The sequence below is a fragment of the Saccopteryx leptura genome, chromosome 11 (genome assembly GCF_036850995.1).
Source record: "Saccopteryx leptura isolate mSacLep1 chromosome 11, mSacLep1_pri_phased_curated, whole genome shotgun sequence".
In the NCBI taxonomy this organism is placed as follows: Eukaryota; Metazoa; Chordata; class Mammalia; order Chiroptera; family Emballonuridae; genus Saccopteryx; species Saccopteryx leptura.
Window position 1 is genome coordinate 67914063 of NC_089513.1, and position 23680 is coordinate 67937742.

Genomic DNA, 23680 nt, shown 5'->3' on the forward strand with positions numbered 1-23680 from the left:
CAAAAAAAAACAACAACAAAAAAAACCCTAAAAAAACAAAACAAAAAACAAACTATGAAATCAATTTAATATTGTTTCTATATTTACTGATATTAAACGACTTAAAATCTTTTCTCACAAAAGATAGGTATCCTAATTTATGAGTTAAGACTGTGCTTCTGAATCAAACCTGAGTTTGTCCTGACACTAGCTGGGTGACATTGGATATGCTATTTTAACCTCTTTGAATATTGATTTCCTTAGGTTCAGCTATAATGTCGTAAGGATTAAAAAAAAGTGATAGCAAGTACTCAATAAGTGCTTTTATGTTATTAAAAAGGGCTTAAAATAAATACTAATTTTTTTTTGTTGTTTTTTAATTCATTTTAGAGAGAGAGAGAGAGAGAGAGAAGGGGGAAGGAGCAGGAAGCAACAACTCCCATATGTGCCTTGACCAGGCAAGCCTGGGGTTCTGAACCGGTGACCTCAGTGTTCCAGGTTGACACTTTATTTACTGAGCCACCACAGATCAGGCAATAAATACTACTCTTTACTCACCATTGAATACTTCATTAAATTCCCCTGGGGGTGCATGAGTGATGAATTTAGCAGCTATGCGCACCTAGAGAAATAAAATTTACAGAAGAGAATTATAAAGAGTAACAGATAAAAGGATAGTAATTAGCAGATTATGAAATTTTCATTACAGCCCTTGTTTAAACCTTTAGATCCTATTCACCTTATATTCCCCATTATTACAATCTTCATCAGTAACTATAAACAATAGCAACTTTTCAACTGACTAAAAAAAAAAAGTTTTCCAAAATGTTTCTCCTCCACTTCCCTTTAAAGAAATAACACATCAGCCATGGCCAGTCAGCTCAGCGGTTAGAATGTCGGCCCGGTGTGTGGAAGTCCCGGGTTTGATTCCAAGCTAGGGCACACAGGAGTAAAGCCCATCTCCACCCTTCCCCCTCTCCTTCCTCTCTGTCTCTCTTTTCCCTTCCCGCAGCCAGGGTTCCATTGAAGCAAAGTTTGCCCGGGCGCTGAGGATGGCTCTGTGGTCTCTGCCTCAGGCGCTAGAATGGCTCCCGCTGCAGTGCAGCAACACCCTAGATGGGCCAAGCTTCGCCCCCTGGTGGGCATGCCGGGTGGATCCCAGTTGGGCACATGTGGGAGTCTGTCTGTCTGCCCCCTCCCTGCTTCCCCTTTCTCACTTCAGAAAAAGAAAAAGAAAGAGAAATAACACATCTTTCAAAGTTTACTTTCAACTAGGTTACACTTCAAAAAAGTATAGTAGTAAATTGTTTTTGTAAATATTATTTTAACTTTTTATTCTACATTATCCCAGAAGTATTTAAGGATAAATAATTACATTTTTCCTCCCAAAATAGATATACCTTATTCTTTTGTGTGTGTGTGTGTGTGTGTGTGTGAGAGAGAGAGAGAGAGAGAGAGAAGAGAGAGGAGAAGCATCAACTCGTAGTTATAACACTTTAGTTGTTCATTGATTGCTTGCTCACATGTGCCTGCAAAGAGGAGCTCCAGTCATGCCAGTGACTTCTGAGCTCAAGCCAGCAATCATGGGGTCAAGTCTAGGATCCCACGCTCAAGCCTGAGACCTAGGGGGTGGGAATCTGGGACCTCAGCGTCCCAGGTCAATGCTCTATCCACTGCGCCACCACCTGGTCAAGTTGACTTCAAATTTTTTTTAAAGGATCCACTTTTATTTATTTATTTACTTTTATTAATTTTTAGAGAGGAGAGAGAGTGAGAGAGAGAGAGAGAGAGAGAGAGAGAGAGAGAAGGGGGAGGGAGGAGCAGGAAGCATCAACTCCCATATGTGCCTTGACCAGACAAGCCCAGGGTTTTGAACCGGCAACCTCAGCATTTCCAGGTCGACACTTTATCCACTGCGCCACCACAGGTCAGGCTGACTTCAAATTTTTAACCAGATTATTCTGGGTGCTGTTTTGAGGACAAACTGCTGGAGGGGTGGGTTAGGATGGCAACAGCAGAAGCAGAGAGATCAGAGAAATGGCTCCTGCAAATAACCTAGGTGCAAAATCACAATGGCTTTTCCCAGCATGGTCAGAATAAGGATGTAGTGAAAAACAGTCAAGTTCTGGGTCTACTCTGAAGGCAGAGTCAACAGGATTTGCTGATGGACTATATGCAGATTGTGAGAGAAATGAGTCAAAGAAGACACAAATTTTCGGTCTGAGCAACTAACAAACAAAGGTGTCATTTAATAAGAGGGGAGACACTGAAGAAGCTATGATATGCAAATTTTTGATGCACAAGAGCCTCCTTCCAGCCCAGTAAAATCTGTCTAAAGAAAGAATTTCCACTTCTGTTAAGAGAGAGTACCCGCCTAACCAGGCGGTGGAGCAGTGGATAGAGCGTCGGACTGGGATGCCGAGGACCCAGGTTCGAGACCCCGAGGTTGCCAGCTTGAGCGTGGGCTCATCTGGCTTGAGCAAAAGCTCACCAGCTTGGACCCAAGGTCGCTGACTCCAGCAAGGAGTTACTCGGTCTGCTGAAGGCTCGTGGTAAAGGCACATATGAGAAAGCAATCAATGAAAAACTAATGATTGATGCTTCTCATCTCTCCGTTCCTGGCTGTCTGTCCCTGTCTATCCCTCTCTCTGATTCTCTGTCTCTGTAAAAAAAATAAATAAATAAAAATTAAAAAAAAAAATCAATAAAAAGAGAGTACCCTACCCAAAGACCTCACTTGGTCTTGGTAATGGGTATATATGTTTGAAAATATCATTAAATTCTTAGACTACTCTTTTTTTTTTTTTTTTTTTGGTATTTTTCCAAAGCTGGAAATGGGGAGGCAGTCAGACAGATTCCCGGAAGCGCCCAACCGGGATCCACCCAGCATGCCCACCAGGGAGCGATGCTCTGCCCCTCTAGGGCGTCGCTCTGTTGCATCCAGAGCCATTCTAGCACCTGAGGCAGAGGCCACAGAGCCATCCTCAGCGCCCGGGCCAACTTTGCTCCAATGGAGCCTTGGCTGTGGGAGGGGAAGAGAGAGACAGAGAGGAAGGAGGCGGGAGGGGTAGAGAAGCAGATGGGCCCTTCTCTCTCTCTCTCTTTTTTTTTTTTTTGGTATTTTTCCGAAGCTGGAAACAGGGAGGCAGTCAGATTCCCGCAAGCGCCCGAACGGGATCCACCCAGCATGCCCTGGCCAGGAATTGAACCTGGGACTCCCGCACGCCAGGCCGACACTCTACCACTGAGCTAACCAGCCAGGGCCACTTAGACTACTCTTAACTTCCCTGGTCCTGATTTGATGCTATAAAAAATATATAATTTGATTTCCCTTGTGACTGACCTACCTGAAAAAATAATCTAGTCCCACTGTATTTACTAAATTAGATGTTATTGTACTTTTACACATTAGATTCATCAGTCTAGCTAAAACGAGTTTATTCTCGAGAGATCTAGTTTCAGTATCCTGATGAATCAAGCTTCCGGACTTTCCAGGCAGGACTAAGATTTGGAGAGTGTTTCTTGAGTTGCACAAGAATTGTTGGGAAGCTTATTTAAAAATTACTGAGTATACATCTCTCCAAATTCTGATTCAGTTGTTCTAGGATAGAACTCAAATCTGCTTTTGAAAGAAACACACCAGTGACTCTATTTTAGTCAAGAGTGTTCTAAGGTACTGTCAAATTAAAAGGTTCTTCTTTTTAATTGAATTTATTGGGGTGACACTTAAAAACAAATACACAGGTTTCAAGTGCCTCCAATTCTACAACACATCTTTGTACACTGTATTGTGTTCACCTCACCCCACCCAGTGTCAAGTCTTTGTCCATCCAAAAGGTTAAGACAGTGTCACTGACTTTGTCCAGAGGACTTTCGTGATCTTTAAATACCTAAAGTCATGTTTCTCAACATTGAGTGTGTAACACATTTTAAGTACTGTGCTAGGATTTTTAGTGGCACACTTGAAGAAGCTCAAAAAAGCACTAAGCTAATTTAGCAGTAACTACAATACAATCACAACCAGAAAACACAATGTTTCAGTGTCTATAGAAGCATCTACAAACCACTCACAAAAATTAGGGGATATTTTATTGCTTCATATCCACTTTGAAATAGCCCCTAATATATGTACATATATTACTATACCATTAAACTTGATTGCTGTCTAAGGCTGTATCAATACAATATTTCAGTAGAACTGCCATCTGAATTCATTACTAATTATCTATTCAAAGGAATCAGAGTGAGTAAGAGCATGCAAGGGTCTGGAAACAGGTTGCCAGGAATGTATCTGGCCCTACTATTAGTAGTTCTGGACACTCGGTCATATTTTTAAACTTAAATGTGCCTCAGTTTATTAAACTGTAAAATAAGGATAACCTAAGTAACTACCCTATGGAGATGTTCTGAGATGAATACATGTTAATGCATAAAGTATCTAGCACATAACAAGCACTTAAATGTTATTTAGAGGCCAAACAAGTCACAAGGCAAAGTTCTCTCATATTCATACAAATCCACCACTTTTCTTTCGTGCAGTCTGTTATTATGCTGTGTTCTTCCTTATATATTATACCATGACTTAAACTATATCATATAAATCACCCTGGCCCAGTAGCTCGTTGATTAGAGTATTATCCCAATATGCCAAGGTTGCAGATGTGATCCCTGGTCAAGGCATATAAAGGAATAAACCAATAAATGCATAAATGAGTGCAACAACAAGTCGATGTTTTTTTCTCTCTCTCTCAAATCAATAATAATAAAAAACCCATCATATAATCCACTCAGCCAACAATCTATCTCATAGACACTGCCCTTACAATATGTTTATGTAGTTACAGCAAAGATAAATTTTACGGACAGCTCAAAATTTAGTAGCGTAAAGAATTCTGATAAAGGCCCTGGCTGGTTGGCTCACTGATAGAGCGTCGGCCTGGCGTGCAGGAGTCCCAGGTTCAATTCCCGGCCAGGGTACACAGGAGAAGCACCCATCTGCTTCTCCACCCCTCCCCCTCTCCTTCCTCTCTGTCTCTCTCTTCCCCTCCCGCAGCCGAGGCTCCACTGGAGCAAAGTTGGCTCGGGCACTGAGGATGGCTCTGTGGCCTCTGCCTCAGGCACTAGAGTGGGTCTGGTTGCAACAGAGCGACACCTCAGATGGGCAGAACATCGCCCCCTGGTGGGCATGCTGGGTGGATCCTGGTCAGGCACATGTGGGAGTCTGTCTGACTGCCTCCCCGTTTCTGGCTTCGGAAAAATACCAAAAAAAAAAAAAAAATCTGATAAATTGTGAAAATGTAGTAAGAACGGAGAGGCTAGAGGCAAAGAGAACAATTTAAAATGCTGTTAAAAATAATTCAAGCCCTGGCCGGTTGGCTCAGCGGTAGAGCGTCGGCCTAGCGTGCAGAGGACCTGGGTTCGATTCCCGGCCAGGGCACACAGGAGAAGCGCCCATATGCTTCTCCACCCCTCCGCCGCGCTTTCCTCTCTGTCTCTCTCTTCCCCTCCCGCAGCCAAGGCTCCATTGGAGCAAAGATGACCCAGGCGCTGGGGATGGCTCTGTGGCCTCTGCCTCAGGCGCTAGAGTGGCTCTGGTCGCAACATGGCAACGCCCAGGATGGGCAGATTATCGCCCCCTGGTGGGCAGAGCATCGCCCCATGGTGGGCGTGCCGGGTGGATCCCGGTCGGGCGCATGCGGGAGTCTGTCTGACTGTCTCTCCCCGTTTCCAGCTTCAGAAAAATGAAAAAAATAAAAAAAAATAATTCAAGCTGCTCTGGCTGATAGCTCAGTTGGTAGAGGATCATCCCGAAGTGTAGAGGTTGCCAGTTCAAGCCCCGGTCAGGGCACATACAGGAGGAACAGGTGTTCCTGCTCTCTTTCCTGCTTTCTCCCTTCCTCTCTCTAAAATCAGTAAAATAAACATTTTAAATAAAATAATTCAAGCTTGCCCTGGCCAAGTAGCTCAGTTGATTAGTGTCATCCCAACATGCCAAGGTTGTGGGTTCGATCCCCAGTCAAGGCACATACAAAAATCAACCAATGAATGCATAAATGAAACAACAAATCAGTATTTCTCTCTTCCCCACCCTACCTCTCACTTTAAAAAAATCAATTAAAAATTATCTTTTAGAATACACTTGTTAAAAAATTTTATTGACCGATTTTAGTGAGAGAGGAAGGGGGAGAAAGAGAGAGAGACAGGAACATCAATTTGTTCCTGTATGTGCCCTGACGGGATCGAACCAGCCACCTCTGTGCTTTGCGATGATGCTCTAACCAACCGAGCTGTTCAGCCAAGATAATAACTAAATATTAAAAAAAAAAAAAAGATTTAAAAAGTGATGTGACCTGCACTTTATAAAAAAAAGTCAAGCTTGCCTGACCAGGCAGTGGTGCAGTAGATAGAGCGTTGGACTGGGATGTGGAGGACCCAGGTTCAAAGCCCCAAGGTCGCCAGTTTAAGCAAAGCTCACCAGCTTGAGCTCAGGGTTATTGGTTTGAGCAAGGGGTCACTCGGTCTGCGGTAGCCCCCCAGTCAAGGCACATATGAGAAAGCAATCAATGAACCTAGGTGCCACAACAAAGAATTGATGCTTCTCATCTCTCTCCCTTTCTGCCTTTCTGTCTGACCCTATCTGTCCCTCCCTCTGTCACAAAAAAAAAGAAAAAAAAAAGGCAAGCTTAAAAAACGGTCCTGAATGAAAACAACGGTAGAAGAAATGTAGACAGATTAGATATGTTAACTGAAAAGTAAGATACAAAAGAAACTGGTATGGCCTGACCAGGTGGTGGCGCAGTGGATAGAGCATCGGACTGGGATGCAGAGGACCCAGGTTCGAGACCCAAGAGGTTGCCAGCTTGAGAGCGGGCTCATCTGGCTTGAGCAAAAAAGCTTACCAGCTTGGACCCAAGGTCACTGGCTCAAGCAAGGGGTTACTCAGTCTGCTGAAGGCCCGCGGTCAAGGCACATATGAGAAAGCAATCAATGAACAACTAAGGTGTCGCAACGAAAAACTGATGATTGATGCTTCTCATCTCTCTCTCCGTTCCTGTCTGTCTGTCCCTATCTATCCCTCTCTCTAACTCTCTCTCTGTCCCTGAAAAAAAAAAAAAGAAACTGGTATGTTCCCATCTCGGGAACTGGGTGGATGGAAAACGAGTGGGAGGGGACTTTTTACTTATGCTCTTTCCTACCATTTTAATTTTAAGCATGTGATTATAGTTCCTATATAACTAAAATAATTTTTAAATGGAGGAACAGAATCTAATAACAGGAAGGAAGAATGAACAGGACTGGAATACGAATTGAACGTGAGAGAAAAGAAGGTGAAAACAATAATGCTAACATTCCGAGCCTGCGTGACTAAATACGGGGATGAACAGAGATGCTGAGGTTGACAGGAAGTTCTGATGAGGAGGAGGGAAAATAACAGTAATGCAGATTACAGTTATCACCTAGTTCAGAAATCCCCAAGTAGTCAAATTGACTTCCGTATCATGAGTAATTTTCCCTATCCAGACTTTACTTTCAGAAGCTGATTCATATAAGGACATTTATGTACGTATTTATTTAAGAAAATGAGAAATCTTATACTCTTTTTTTTTTAATTTTATTTATTAATTTTTAGAGAGGAGAGAGAGAGGGAGAGAGAGAAAGGGGGAGGAGCTGGAAGCATCAACTCCCGTATGTGCCATGACCAGGCAAGCCAAGGGTTTCGAACCGGCGACCTCAGCATTTCCAGGTCGACACTTTATCCACTGCACCACCACAGGCCAGGCTCTATTTTTTTTAAAGACTTTATTTATTCAATTTTCAGAGAGGAGAGAGAGAGAGAGAGAGAGAGAGAGAGAGAGAGAAGGAGGAGCAGGAAGCATCAACTCCCATATATGCCCTGACCAGGCAAGCCCAGGGCTTCAAACCTGCGACCTCAGTGTTCCAGATTGACACCCCACCCCACTGCGCCACCACAGGTCAGGCGGAGGCCTCTATTTTTAATTATCTTTAAATGTAGTGAAAAAAGCATGGCTTCTGAAACAGACAAACATAGGGTCTGAATTGTCTGACAAATTACAATATTTTGCTTAGCATAAATGCTGGTCCTAATAAAAATAGCTAGATGTTCTAAAAAAAAATTATAATAAACCTATACTTTTAATCAGGGGTCCCCAAACTTTTTACACAGGGGGCCAGTTCACTGTCCCTCAGTCCGTTGGAGGGCCAGGCTATAAAAAAAACTATGAACAAATCCCTATGCACACTGCACATATCTTATTTTAAAGTAAAAAAACAAAACGGGAACAAATACAATATTTAAAATAAAGAACAAGTAAATTTAAATCAACAAACTGACCAGTATTTCAATGGGAACTATGCTCTCACTGACCACCAATGAAAGAGGTGCCCCTTCCGGAAGTGCGGTGGGGCCGGGTAAATGGCCTCAGGGGGCTGCATGCGGCCCTGGGCCCTAGTTTGGGGACCCCTGCTTTTAACCAAAGATTGAGTATCTGAGCTTGTAACTGCTTAGACTTTATGCTCTTGTTGAAGGATTTTATAACAAATTACATGACTACTCAGCAAAGCTAACTGAAAAAGAGAAGACAGAAGAATGGAAGTGTTAGTGCTAATTGATGACTTCTTAGAAAATACCAAGGCAAATAAGCATTAGGGCTTTCTTCATCCAATATGGATAACAACTCATCTACTAAATTAAAGAGGTAATCAAAATCCAGAAAATTTAGTTTAAAAGTGTAAGTATTGCCCTGGCCTGTTGGCTCAGCGGTAGAGCGTCGGCCTAGCGTGCGGAGGACCCGGGTTCGATTTCCGGCCAGGGCACACAGGAGAAGTGCCCATTTGCTTCTCCACCCCTCCGCCGCACCTTCCTCTCTGTCTCTCTCTTCCCCTCCCGCAGCCAAGGCTCCATTGGAGCAAAGATGGCCCAGGCGCTGGGGATGGCTCTGTGGCCCCTGCCTCAGGCGCTAGAGTGGCTCTGGTCGCAACATGGCGACGCCCAGGATGGGCAGAGCATCGCCCCCTGGTGGGCAGAGCGTTGCCCCATGGTGGGCATGCCGGGTGGATCCCGGTGGGGCGCATGCGGGAGTCTGTCTGACTGTCTCTCCGTTTCCAGCTTCAGAAAAATGCAAAAAAAAAAAAAAAAAGTGTAAGTATTTTTCATGAGCTCTAACAGGGCCATTTTCTATTCACTTAAAACATTTCCTACTTCTCTCGTATATTTTTGATAAAGCTATTTTTCAGAAAGTGCCTGAAAGATGTTATCATTTTAAAGCACACAGATCCATTGTTCAGTTATGGTATTTTAGAGGTTGTACCAACATATTTCACTAGTTAGGCTGAAGGGAAAAAATATACTAATCACACTTTTTTTCCAGCCTTAAAACTCTCTCTGCATTTATGTTTTTAAAATGCTGAATCAGCTTTCCATGCTGGTGCAAACATGTTGAACATTCCTAAAACCCGCCTAACTTTATGTAAGAAGTGTGGCAATGCCCGACCTTAGTGGCGCAGCATATAAAGCACTGATCAGGAACACAGAGGTCGCCAGTTCAAATCCCTGGGCTTGCCCAGTCAAGGCACACAGGAAGCAAATACTATGAGTTTATGCTTCCTGCTTCTCCCCTCTCTTTCTCCGTCCTTTCTCTATAAATCAATAAATAAAATTTTAAAAAATAAAAGAAGTGTGGCAAGCATCAACCTCACAAAGGAACACAGTACAAAAAGGGCAAGAATCCTCTCTGCATGCGCAGGGACAGGAAGCAGAGTGGCTATGGTGGGCAGACTAAGCCAATTTTCTGCAAAACGTCTAAAACTACAAAGAAGATTGTGCTGAGGCTTGAATGTGTTGAGCCCACCTGCAGATCAAAGAGAAGGCTGGTTACTAAGAGATGCAAGCATTCTGAACTGGGAGGAGATAAGAGAAAGGGCCAAGAGATCCAGTTCTGAGTTTACTCTTTTGTTTTATTATGTGACAATAAAATCTTGAGGAGAAAGAAATGCTGACTAATGAAATAAAGGAAACAGACATGGGAAGAACCCAACAAGTGGTCATCTTATATTTCCAGTTTCCTAATCATGTTATCTTGCCATTTTGGTTTTAAGCATTTGGAACCAAGTAACTAAAGGGCCTTAGTTAGCTAACTAGAAGAGTCGAGTTCACTCTCAGAAACTGAATGCGAGGATAAAACTAAAGCATAATTTCTACAAGTTATTACACTTTCTACTTCCTGTTTTATGTAGGCAGCTCATCATGACCATTTCAGGTAACAATGCAGAAGTTAAAAAACCCAACTTCCTCTTTATAAAGTGATAAAAACTTCAGCAGTTAGTTATTGACAATGGTTGTTATTACAAACTTTTACAAAAATACTTGCAAGGAAATTAGAGAATACCACCACTAAATACACCTCTGGGTTCACTGCTCTCAGAAAATATAGCCAGGATATAAAGCTATATTAAAATACATTTGGCATCACGACACATAGGACTTAAAAAAACCCAAATCAAATGCAGTTGAGGTCTTGGTTAAAAAGAGAAAACAATGGAAACTTTAGAGTTTCTTTTAGGAAGAATGACCACAAATTAAGGCTAAAATTATCTTTTAAAAATCTGTAATAGTGCCGTGGTAATGAAAATGTTATAAGATAAGAATCGCATTTAAGGGTTACTGATTGTTTCTGAAGACTGAGATATTTATATCAACAAGTCTTGTTAGGAAAGTACTTTCTCGATTCTTGAATTCAGTTAAAAGCAATCAGAAGCCTGGAGGAAGAAGGGGCATGAAGCTGAGGACAACTGAAGAAATCTTACAAGTCAAAGCCCTTCCTTTCTTTTTACTTACAGATCCACAACACAGAAATACAGGCCAGTTTCATCTCTGTCTCTGAATAAGAATCTAACAGAATTTCATAAATCTCAAATCATCTGGATTCATCACAACATTTACACCATCAGTTATTAATTATCCACACCAATGAAGACAATGCAGTTAATCTAAAATCTGTTGACTAAACATGAAATTCATGAACATTTTTTGGCAGATTTACCTTATTTTGATTTGCTTACTATTATCATTAAAATTAAGCAACAAAAGAAGTATACTGGGGATAAGAGGCACATGGTCAGATCTGCCATTATAAAATCACTACTGTTATTTAATTAAACACTGTCAATATCCAAGTTATCTTAATCTACACTTTGAAATACATACATATTTTCCCAAGCTTAATTAAAAAGGTATACTAACCCAGTGTCAAAGACAAAAACTTGACAGTACTGGTAAATGGACTGTTGTTTCCCCACAATAAACTTTGTTTATTGTTATTTAAATGAACAGAAAATTTTGTTGTAACAATCCCCCCCAACCTCCCAAGTGAGAAGCAGGGAGGGCAAGGGAGGCAAACAAACAGACTCCCTCATGCACCCCACAGGGATCCACCCAGCATGCCCCCCAGGGGTCTTTGCTCTGCTGCAATCCCAGCCATTCTAGCACCTTAGGCAGAGGCCACGTAGCAGTCCTCAGCTCCTGGGCCAACTTTACTCCAATGGAGCCTTGGCTGTGGGAGGGGAAGAGAGAGACAGAGAGGAAGGAGAGGGGGAAGGGTGGAGAAGCAGATGGGTGCTTCTCCTGTGTGCCCTGGCCAGGAATCAAACCTGGGACTTCACACGCCAGAGCACACTCTACCACTGAGCCAACCACCCAGAGCTATAATACATTTTTGTTTAAAATAAATGGATTCACAGTTGGGCTTGTTAGCCCATGATTTTCACTATAATTTTATTTCATCTGAATCATAACTGTTTGCCTTAGAACAAGGATTAATTATAATTTTCTCTCCAGCATAAGTTCACATGAAATGCCTCTCTCCCCCTAACCTTACACATTTATGAAAACTTCCCAAAAAAGCGAAAATTTCATGCTAAAGTGATGTTCAATATTGTGTTTAGCATATTCTTTGGAATTACAAAATGATATGACATACATAGGTGCAGTGTAACAAACTATTCTGTACAGAGGACTCCTGGATCACAAAGTTCCCTCCACCATCCAATCTCTATTTTTGAAGAAAAAAGAAAGAGCCAAGATACATTTAAAGAGCACATTTTCTAAAACCCAGTATAGGAAACAAAAGAATAATTCTTGTCCTATAGCGAGGCATCTAGTGAAATCATTCTAATTTCTACAGGCCCTAAATATCAAGTAGTAACTGAAAAGCCTGACAAACTGTCAAGAAAGGTATGCAGTTGTCAAATTAAAAAGAAATAGTTATTCCATCTAAAACAGAATATGCTCTTGTATTTAAGGCACTTTTGAAGAAATAAGTACACAAATGGCATACTGACAAACTCAACACTAATCAAAGACATGCCAGGGGAGCATCAAAGACACGATGCTTTGTCCAGACTTGAATGTGTGAACATGGGGTTTATGTGCTATATATAGTCTTACTGTTGTAAAGAAAAAAAAAATCCGTTGGCTAATCTTACTCAGTTAAAGAGAAACTGAAAACTTATCTCCCAATGATTATCGTTAAGAGGATGGAAGAAGCAGGGATGGGTCACCTCGGGATCCTATGCACACTCATACAATCAAGGGACTGTCTAGGAAAGAGTGGTGCTCCCATTCTGGACCCAATGTCCTGAGGCTGATACACGTACTCCTGAGAATTAGTTCAGCTCTCTGGTTTGTGACAAAAGCGGTGATGCGTGGTGATGCGTGGAGAGGCGGACAGCACAGAGGGACCCCTCTCTGTCGAGGAGTCGCGACAGCAAGATCACTTCCTGGGTAAGGTGGAGCGAAAGGGAAGTTAAGAGGTCACCGTGACCAGGAAGTGGCTCGCCCTAAACTAGCCTCCATCATATCTAAAAGTGGGGGGACCGGGTGAACCCCAACAGCTCAAGGCGGTGAAACAACCGCTGCTCGAACCGTCACGACATCACCATCGTCCCCTCTTCTCAATTACCGAGAAGAGTCCAAAGCCTCGATTCAATACGGGAAAGTCTGCTCTCTGGCTGGAGGGCCACTGGGCTGTGCCTCGGGCCCGGACGAAAAGAAAGTTGAGAAATGAGGAACTGGGGCCACTGTGAGCAGAAAGGAGGGAAGCCCCTCAAAAGGAAAGCGTCCCAACTGCCGAAAGCGTATGCCTGCACGGGCGCAGAAGCTTCTTTCTCCCGGGGACCCTCCCGGGGTTCCCTCTGCGGCCGGGTCGGGCCCCCGTTCCTTGTCGCGGGAGGAGGTGAGAGACAGAGGCGCACCCCTTACCTTCTCCTCATCCGACACCCGATCCTCCAAGTCGGCCATCTTGGGCTGCTCTGGCCCAGCCCGGCCCCGGCGCGAGGCAGGCCGGGAAGGAAGCTGAGGGATGGATTCACCGCGGGGGCCGTCGGAAGGACCCGCCCGGAAACGCCGACCCAGAGGGCGCCATGTCAGTTATGGGCGCGGGGAGAGGGGAGGGTCGCGGTGCGTGGGGTGGGGAAATAGCTCCGGGAGCCAGCGCCCAGGAAGTCGCCACGGCCTTAAAGGATTTGACGTCTACTGTCGTTCTGACTGGGTTACATTCAGTTCCCCATTCATCAGTGTGGCGCAGTGAGAGTGTTGTGAGGCGCCCGAGCTGCAGCCATCCGCACAGCAGGTGCTACGCCCATAGGTTTTCCCAGTACCCATGATTTCCATGGCAGCCGAGTCCAAAAGGCTACGTGCTGCTCGGCCCCTGCTGGATCGGTAGGTTTTCCCACCCGAGGAAGCGGGTTGAAAGGTGACCCTCCCTCGTATGGAAGCAGAAGCACTTCACTCCGAGGTCCCGTCTCAGGCCAGGTTCTCCAGAGTAGGTGCCGCTATCCGGCCCTTCCCGCCCTCGGAAGGACTAGGTAGCCCCCATCCTGGGACTGTCCTTCACCTTCCAAATCGGTCCCCGCTCCCCGGGACGCTCAGCCTTCAGAGAGGCCGGCTTCAGGTCCGCCACTATCCCAGGATTCCCGAGTCCCGGTTTCCTGCCCTCCTCCCCTCCCCGCTGCCGGCGCCTGAGCGAGCGGCAAGATGGCGGACGCTGACGGCGCGGGTGCAGCCCCGAGCGCGGCGGCCTGTCCTCCTGCACCTGCTCCGGGTCCGAGCCCGCCGCAGGGCTGGAGGGAGCGGCTGCGGGCCGGGCTGTCGGGGACTGGGGCCTCGCTGTGGTTCGTGGTGGGGCTGGGGCTGCTTTACGCTCTGAGGGTCCCGCTGAGGCTGTGTGAGAATTTGGCAGCGGGTGAGAGACCCAGACTTCCCCGGGGACGGGTGGGGGGCCAGGAGAGGTGCTGGCGGCAAGGGCCACAGGGCAGAGAGTCGGCGGCCGGCGGACGGCTCCGGAGACTGAGTCGCTGGTGCGCGACCAAGTGGCTTCTTTTTCGCTTGGGCCGCGACTCCGCAGCTGACTGTCAAACCCGAGCGGCAGCTCCCGGCTCCTCCCTGGAGCTAAGATCCGCCCTCTCCGTGCTGTCCTCGTTCACCGAGGAAAAGCCACCTGACAAGCTGCAACTTCAGGTGGCCCGACAGAGGACAGTACTTGCATACTTGGCTGCAGAATTTATACCCCCCCCCCCCCACCGTTGGTAGGATCCCTGGAAAATCATTCATTTGAGTGTCATCTTGGGGTCCCCAACCCACACCACAAAGATGAGCGCTCCTGGAGCCGAACAGCTAAAAGAAAGAAAAGGCCAACCTCGCCCTGTTTTAAAATATAGTTCTGTCAAGACGTAGTTCTCGTGATATTTTTCTCTGTCCTTTGTGTTGTACTTGATCTTGAGTAATAAAATAGGAAAGGACAGGAAAAAGAATGAGCCGCAAACAGCAGTGGGTTCTTTCTTGAGTTCTTTGTTTCAACATTGGCAGAGAGCTTGCTATGCAGTCGGAGCCGCGGATTAAAGGCACGTGGGAAGTGATGATCCCCGTGGGGTTCTGCAAATACTACCCTTAGGCAGTAGTCAGGACAAAGTGGCTGGTGGAGGCCATGGCCGCTTAACCTGTAATGACAGCGTTTCAGCGCCAGTTCTGAGCAGCAACCTCAGAACAAGATGGAGGTGTTTCTGTTCCATGGTGACTGTGACTTTCAGGACCGTGCTTTATTTTTCTGTAGCAAGAAAAGGCAAATGTCCCCTTTTCTATTCCATGAGATGATGACACGAAAGACTGAGATAACGGTCTGAAATATATTGGAAGTTTTAGAACATAGGTATTGTGTAAATTCCGATATAATGAATACACTAAAACTAAAGCTAAATGAATTGGCCCTCCGATGCTGTTTCAAGGAGCTCATTTGGTGTCTCTGAAACAGGTTGGTGCAGGCTTACTGGTGGTGATTTTTACACTCAGTGAAGTGTTAACTAGGTATACATCATTTAGATGAGACTTGTTAATTTTTACAAGGTTTTCTTTCTCTCTAAAACCTAAAATTTATGAGACATCTATTTGATGTGAGGAATCTGGTCCTGCATTTCCTTGAGTCAGTTGCAGAAGGAACACTTAATTTGTTGCTACTCTCTTTGTTTTATTTGTTTTGTTGATATTTTCCTTCTCTTGCTCACATACCAATTATATACATTGTTTTCTTTCATTTGTAAAGCTGGTTTCTTTCTTGCCAAAATAATTAAGAGAATAGTTTTAAACCTCCTTTTTAACAGGAGTGTTTTTAGCTTATCCTTATAGATTCACAAAAGTTCTTAAGTAAGAGTTATTAGTTTTATTTTCAAAAGCTAGCTAAATTATTTCATTTTGATTTGCTTATTTAACAAATCAACTGAATACAATCCTCCCTTTACAAGTGTGAAAGCAAAATTTTAAAGGTAGGATATAATGGGACTTAAGCTGAGTTTAACAACGAAACTTTCTCAGATGAATCTCATACTAGATATTAATCCACTTACAGTAGTCCACTCATAAAGACACATGTATATTTGTCATTTGAGTACTTTGAACTTGCAGTTTTTTAAACTTTGATTTCTTTTTTTTCATTTTTCCAGTGACAGTATTTTTAAATTCATTGACGCCCAAATTCTATGTGGCACTTTCAGGAACATCTTCTTTGATATCTGGACTAATATTTGTAAGTAATTTCCTTCATGCTTTCTAGTTTGTCTAAAGATGAAATCTTTTTATGGTTACAATAATTATAAATACATACAGACCAGCATTCTCAAAATGTGGTTATCATTTAAAAAACTATTGCATCTTCCCACTTTTAGAGATTGTCAGTAACCATTTGCGTATAAAAGACTTGTATTCTGAATGGGACCAGGAGGTAGGTTTTCACCTAAATGTCCGCAAGACTCAGAGTTGTGCTTGATAACAAAAATGAGTGAACCGGTAGAGTATAAGAATTGAATTCCTTATTTACTTTGAGGTTAAACTGGACAATGTATGCTCCTTCTAGAAGGGGCTAAAGCTGATTGTTGCCATGGAGATGTACAAACCATTATTGCCAGATTTTAAATTTTTTAAAAATTGATTTTAGAGTGGAAGAACGGTAGAGTGAGGGAGAGAGACATCGATTTGTTGTTCCAACCTTTTATGCATTCACTGGCTGATTCTTGTGTGTTCCCTGACTGGGGGTCAAATCAGCCACCTTTGCATATGAGGATGATGCTCTAACCAACTGAACTACCCTGCCAGGCCCGTTAGCATATTTTTTGTTTTTTTGTATTTTTCTGAATTTGGAAACGGGGAGGCAGACAGACTCCCGCATGCGCCCAACCGGGATCCACCCAGCATGCCCACCAGGGGGCGATGCTCTGTCCATCTGGGGTGTTGCTCTTGTTGCAACCAGAGCCATTCTAACGCCTGAGGCAGAGGCCATAGAGCCATCCTCAGTGCCCGGGCCAACTTTGCTCCAATGGAGACTTGGCTGCGGGAGGGGAAGAGAGAGACAGAGAGGAAGGAGAGGGGGAGGGGTGGAGAAGCTTCTCCTGTGTGCCCTGGCGGGGAATCGAACCCGGGACTCCTGCAAGCCAGGCCCACGCTTTACCACTGAGCCAACCGGCCAGAGCCCGTAGCATTTTTAATTAAAAAGTTTTTTTTAAATTTTATAATCTGTATTAACATTTCTAGGGACTAGTGTTTTCTCGAATAAAATTTGGTAAATACTGCTACACATAATAATCTTTAGTATTACGGCATGCACAGACCATGAATATTTTTGTACTTTGTTCTCACCTCTAGGTGGTGCTCTCCAGCTGTATGGAAAGAATAGCATTTGTATTGGAGTGTTTTGGTTTTGTCCTTTTTTATAAGGACTAACCCTTGACTGCTTTGTTTAAGTGAAATGCCGGACATGATATTTTTCTCTTGACTTAAAAAAAAAATTGAGGAATTCAGGATGAAAACTACGGGTTAATACAAACCTCAAAATTTATTGATTTTTAAAGGCTACTCATAATTAAACATATTTTAGCATATTTAGTCAATAGCATATAAGTCTAAATAAAGAAAATAAACTACCTTAAACAGCGAATGAAGTAGAAAAAGCATTAATCTTAGAACTAGAAGATATGATTTTAAGGCTTGATTCTGCCACTTACTGGCTGATAACTTTGGGCAATACTGGTGATTTTTCATTAGGAAAGGTTATTATGTTTATAATTTCTTCTACCACCTGGACTTAGCAAACTTGTACACACACACTCTCTCCTACATATACACGTACACTGAGGTACGTTCGGGAGGCGGCCCTGTAATGGTTAGAAGCTCTGATGTCAGGCAGACCTGAGTAAGAACCCCAGCTGTACCAAGTACTGGTGGGGGGAACCAGAGCTAGTTATTTAAAGCTGAAATAGGTGACCGCTCTGCACTCAGTTGTGAGGATTTAAGGACCATACTGCATGTCAAGAACTTGGGACAATGCTTGATAAGTATTAGCAATTATTATCATTGTTCATTTGTGTTATAAGGTTGACTCAAAAGGTAAAGAAGACTAATATATTAATTAATAAAAACCACAAACAATTCAGAGAGTAAAGGACAGTTTGTCATCGTTGCCTTTGTGATTACTGTCCCTGACTGTGATCCAGTATCAATCTTTTCTTTTCTGTGACATGAAAAATTTCTGCTTTTGTGATTCCCTCATTTTTTGTTTTTGTTTTTAAACAGGCGCAGAGAGATAGAGAGTCAGAGAGAGGGATAGATAGGGACAGACAGACAGGAATGGAGAGAGATTAGAAGAATCAATCATCAGTTTTTTGTTGTGACACCTTAGTTGTTCATTGATTGCTTTCTCGTATGTGCCTTGACCACGGGCCTTCAGCAGACCAAGTAACACCTTGTTCGAGCCAGTGACCTTGGGTCCAACCTGGTGAGCTTTTTGCTCAAACCAGATGAGCCCGTGCTCAAGCTGGTGACCTCGGGATCTTGAAACTGGGTCCACTGCATCCCAACCCGACGCCCTATCCATTGCGGAACCGCCTGGTCAGGCCCTCTTGTTTTAAAGAAGTTTCATCCCAATTCTTTGTAAAACATTATGAAAGAGGCCAAACAACAACCATATTGGTGGTGATTTAACTGCCTGCTAACTCAGTAAAAGTGAGCAGGAAGAGACTCCATTCTCTACTGAGCATAGAATATTAGTGGCATGATAGAAAAAAATCTGCACCTCGATGTCCAGCACTGTCCTGTAAATATTACAGCATTTACTCAGTGGAGTAATTGGGCTGCAGTGCAGTGCAAAATGACTTCATACCTCGGCATCTTGGTAACATATTTGTTCTATTCTTTACTGAAGCAAAAAAGAAATAACATTCGTAAAGGTTTAAAAGCTGATTTCTGTGTGTGTGTGATGCCCTTTGTGATCATAGCAAAAGAGTTTTTAAAAAGATTAAAAATTTTTAAGTAGTTGTGAATGTGTTTGCTTACCTTGAAATAAAGTATTACGTTTGTCCACTACATTTGGCAGGAGAATAGTCTGTTGACGTTTTAAGGATATGGTCCATGAATGAAAGGAAAAAGATATTAAAGTTATTTTACACTCAAAATGTAGAAAGTAGTTACAGTTTTGAACAATTTTAATGTGTAAAGTCTCTGATTGATTAATATTGATTGATTATTCATCCAACATATATTTATAGAGAGCCTTTTTTCTCTTAGGCACTCTTTCAGATGTTGGGGATACCATGGTAAGCAGGCAGACACACAGTCTGCCCTCATGAAATGTGATCTAGTAGGTGATTATGGATGTTGATTCATTCATTTGTTAGTGTTTTTTTTATTGACTATTCTCTGAGTGTCACACTCTGTTTCTCTCATGAAATGTGATTAGTAGGTCATTATGGATGTTGATTCATTCATTTGTCAGTGTTTTTTTTATTGACTATTCTCTGAGTGTCACACTCTGTTTCTGAGCACTGAGCTTACAACACTGAACAAAGTAGAAAAAAAGCCTGTCCTTGTAGAACTTACCTTATATAGAGCAATATACAATAAAGGTACATAAGTGAAACAAATAGTATGTTCTATCTGTTAGTGGCAAGTGCTAAAGGAGAAAATGAAGCAGAAAGAGGCATATGAGGAGTTGAGTCAGAGGAGGAGGTTGGAATTTTAGACGGGGAAGCCAGGGAAGGCTACACTGAAACAGTGATTCTTTGGTAAAACTGTGAAGGAAATGAGGAAGCTAGCTGTGTTGTTTGTGTTACTTCTTTCTGAAGGAGTAGTATGCTTGGGAGCTTGAAGAATAGCAATATAAAGTTAGTTGCTTAACTAATGATTACAAATAAAAAGATTACTCTGAAAGAAAAACACGAGAGTCAATGGGAGTACAGCTTTCTGTTCTGTGGAATCAGGGAAAGTTCCCCAAGGATGTGTCATTTAAGCTGCAACCCACAGGAGCCAGGGATATGAGAAGGTTGGAGTGTCTTGGTATGAAACATTCTGCCAATTCAGCACAGAGCTGCTTTTGATTCCTCTTTTTGTAACAGTGATAAACCATGAAAACAGAAAGAAGTGATTCTCCAGATTTTTAAATGGTTCATAATTGGAATCAACCTGACTCTTAACCTGCATTAATAATACTGCCAAATACTGGCATAGTACTTTTGCTCAAAGGTACATATGCCTGACCAAGTGGTGGTTCAGTTGATAGCATGTCAACCTGGGACATTGAGGACCCAGGTTTGAAACCTTGAGATCACCAGTTTGAGCATGGTTTCATCCGGCTTGAGCATGGTCTCAGCAGCTTGAGCACAGCGTCACTGGCTTGAGTGTGGGATCATAGACATGACCCATGGTCACTGGCTTATGCCCAAAGGTCGCTGGCTCTAAGCCCAAGGTTGCTGGCTTGAGACCAAGGTCGCTGCCTGGAGCAAGGGGTCACTGGCTCAGCTGGAGCCCCCTGGTCAAGGCACATATGAGAAACCAATCAATGAACAATTATGGTGTCATAACTACAAGGTGATGCTTCTCATCTCTCTCCCTTCCTTTCTGTACCTCTCTCCCTCACTCTCTCTTCTAAAAAAAAAAAAAAAGATTTTAGAGAGTGTGGAAGGGAGAGGGAGATAAACAGAAACATTGTTCTGTTTCTGTATGTGCCCTTACAAGGAATCAAACTGGCAACACAATACTCTAAGCAGTTGAAGTTATCCAGTCAGGGCTTTTGTTAAAAATATTTAGTAGATAGGACATTGAGGCTCTGAGAGATTAGAGGTTAACTGACTTGCCCAAAGCAAACAGCTAATAGATAGCTAAATTGGGAGTCAAATGTGGACCTTCTAACCCTACTAAAAAGGCGAAAGATTTATACAATGTGAAGATAAACCAGAGCATCTAAACCTAGTTTTATTTACCATGCTAGTTGTTTCGAACCTTTTTTTAAATTATGTTACAAATAGAATAAAATGACAATGTAATATAACAGGTTATTGTTAGATTAAATCTTTTTATTGTTTTTAATGCTTTATTTGCAGATGTATTTCTTCTAGTTTTGTCTAAGATTCTCTAAATTTCATGACAATAACTATGAAAAGGTATTTTACTTTTGCTTTGTATGTGTTGTTGGGGAATCTTGTGTTTGGTTATTTTTTTTGGAAGGAGAGCACATTTTAAATGCTGAGTTAAACAGGAACATCTTGAGATAATGTTTTTGATAATGATTTAATTTGAGCTCATATATCTGTTGATCAGCTTTGTATTAAGTGAAGGATGTTTTCTGTTTGCCATAGCTATTTGAATGGTGGTACTTCCATAAAAATGGCACATCTTTTCTGGAGCAAGTGTCTGTAAACCACTTACGACCATTGATACGAGGAGCAGAAAGCAGCATTTCAGAGCCAGGTTCTTCCAGCAACAGAGAAAGTGAAACCGGCAGACAGAATTTTTCAGGTGACTACTTATCTAAGGTGTTTTCAGAGCTGTATAGTTAAGATTGTGGGAGATAGAAAGCTCACAATAACAGAGGGAAGTTTGTCTGTCTTTCATGTAAATATAGGTAGTCCATGGCTGATATGGAGAGAATTGATCACCAGAGACCCAGACTCATATTTTGTTAGCCTGTCATCTCCAAATGCAGTTTTGCCCTGTGGTCCAAGACAACCACTCTGGCTTGAGCTATTGTATCCACATTCCAATCAGCAGGAAGGAGAAAAGGCTGGGAGAAGGACACTCTTTCCCCCTTACTCCACCCCACGGCAGCCAACAACACTTGCAGAAGTGTTACATCCTATTTCAGCTTACTTCCAACTGCTTAGGCCTTTGTCAAATGGCCACACTAGCTGTAAGTGAAGCTAGAAATTGTAATCATTTATATGCCTAGCTGTTAATCGGGGGCCTTATTAAATAAAGGAGAGAACAGAAACAATTAACCATCTCTGCCAAGAGAGGAAAGTTAGGAAAAATGCTTTTAGTTCTCAGTGTATTCACAAAGACATCAAAATCACAATTATTCAGGTATGGATACTCTATTGTCAGACTTTAGTTACAGATTTTTTCTGTGTATTTAGTAATATGAAGTAACTATTAATGACACGTAATAGGAAAGTCAAATTTTCAAAGCCAGTGGAAATACTTTTGAATTATTCATTTCATTTGGTATAGATACTAATCATATAGTCATAATACAAATGAGTTAATTCTGTAGATTTCTGTAAGGTCTTATTTGTTCAATAAACCTAACGACCACTGAAGATATATTAGTTTAGTAGAAAAGTCCTACCAGTGTCCAGTTGCTGGCATTTTTTAGGTATAATCATAGAAAGTCTCTGAAAAAGTACTATTTAAGCTGAGCCCTGAAGCATGAGTGGATGTTGACCAGGAATAGAAGGGATGGGGTTGGCAGCCACTCAAGAGTACAGGAAAGAATAATGATAATTTTCTTTCCCCTTCTCCTTTCTCCCCTATTATAAATTAATTATAGAACTCCTAACAATGAGACATATTATGATGATCCTAACATAGATCTGTCCTCAAGAAAGATATAGTCCAGTATGTAAATATATAACAAGGACGCATTATATAACCTTATTTTCTATTGCATTATATATTTAATATATAACCTTATTCCCTATTGTAAGATTGAACATACCATTTCATAATGGGAGTGATAAAAACATCCTAGCTTTGTAGAGCATACAGACATATAAACAAGGATGGCAAAAGATATAAAAGATACCTAAACAGAGTGCATAGGAGATACTGTGGTAACAGAAAAGAAGGCGTAGTAGGCCCTGGCTGGTTGGCTCAGCGGTAGAGCGTCGGCCTGGCGTGCGGCGGACCCGGGTTCTATTCCCGGCCAGGGCACATAGGAGAAGCGCCCGTTTGCTTCTCCACCCCCCCCCCCCTCCTTCCTCTCTGTCTCTCTCTTCCCCTCCCGCAGCCAAGGCTCCATTGGAGCAAAGATGGCCCGGGCACTGGGGATGGCTCCTTGGCCTCTGCCCCAGGCGCTAGAGTGGCTCTGGTTGCGGCAGAGCGACACCCTGGAGGGGCAGAACATCGCCCCCTGGTGGGCAGAGCGTCGCCCCCTGGTGGGCGTGCCGGGTGGATCCCGGTCGGGCGCATGCGGGAGTCTGTCTGACTGTCTCTCCCCGTTTCCAGCTTCAGAAAAATACAAAAAAAAAAAAAAAAAAGAAGGTGTAGTTATTATTTTTTTTCCATTTTTTAAAAGAATTTTATTCATTTTAAAGAGAAGAGACTGAGGGGGAAAGGGAGAGAGAAAGAGGAGGGAAGAGCAGGAAGCATCAACTCCCATATGTGCCTTGACTAAGCAAGCCCACGGTTTTGAACCGGTGACCTCAGTGTTCCAGGGCAACGCTTCATCCACTACACCACCACAGATCAGGCTAGTTAGTTATTCTTGGGAGAAGGGTCACACGCTATTTCAGAGAAGATGCTTGAATTGCCCTCAAAAGTCAGGCAAGGTTCTTTGGTTCAACTTTCTCTCCCTGTGTAACTGTATCTCATTCTATTGTATTATCTTCCACAGACATATATCCTGGGAGAACCAATTTTATTATTTTTATTTTATTTTATTTTTGTGTGTGACAGAGAGACAGACAGGAAAGGAGAGAGATGAGAACCATCAATTCTTGGTTGTGGCACATTAGTTGTTCATTGAGTGTTTTCTCCTATGTGTCTTGATGGGATCTATAACAGAGTGAGTGACCCCTTGCTCAAGCCATCAACCTTGGGTTCAAGCTGGTGAGTCTTGCTCAAACCAGATGAGCTCGCACTCATGCCAGCAAC

At 42.8% G+C, this 23680-nt stretch overlaps 3 protein-coding genes across 5 annotated transcripts in view; 2 read left to right on the plus strand and 1 right to left on the minus strand.

Annotated features, from left to right (window-relative positions):
- CAPZA1 (capping actin protein of muscle Z-line subunit alpha 1) overlaps positions 1-13411 on the minus strand; it is a 44781-nt gene extending 31370 nt beyond the window's left edge. The window contains exons 1-2 of the mRNA XM_066352864.1: positions 13256-13411; positions 538-601 (exon numbers count right to left, since the gene is read on the minus strand). Coding sequence (XP_066208961.1) covers positions 538-601; positions 13256-13294 — 103 coding nt within the window. The 5' untranslated portion in view covers positions 13295-13411. The remainder of the gene's footprint in view (positions 1-537; positions 602-13255) is intronic.
- LOC136383259 (large ribosomal subunit protein eL42-like) lies at positions 9434-9939 on the plus strand. The gene is made up of 2 exons (XM_066352913.1): positions 9434-9484; positions 9685-9939. The coding sequence occupies exons 1-2, from the start codon at positions 9434-9436 to the stop codon at positions 9937-9939; spliced, it is 306 nt and encodes a 101-aa protein (XP_066209010.1).
- Positions 13412-13424: 13 nt separating the features above from the next.
- Positions 13425-23680, plus strand: part of ST7L (suppression of tumorigenicity 7 like) — a 149510-nt gene continuing 139254 nt past the window's right edge. For 2 of the 3 annotated variants that reach the window (XM_066352861.1, XM_066352860.1), the window contains exons 1-3: positions 13425-14237; positions 15988-16070; positions 21166-21325. In XM_066352861.1, the coding sequence (XP_066208958.1) occupies positions 14030-14237; positions 15988-16070; positions 21166-21325 (451 nt within the window). In that variant the 5' untranslated portion in view covers positions 13425-14029. The remainder of the gene's footprint in view (positions 14238-15987; positions 16071-21165; positions 21326-23680) is intronic. The other variant, XM_066352862.1, reaches the window with a different exon arrangement.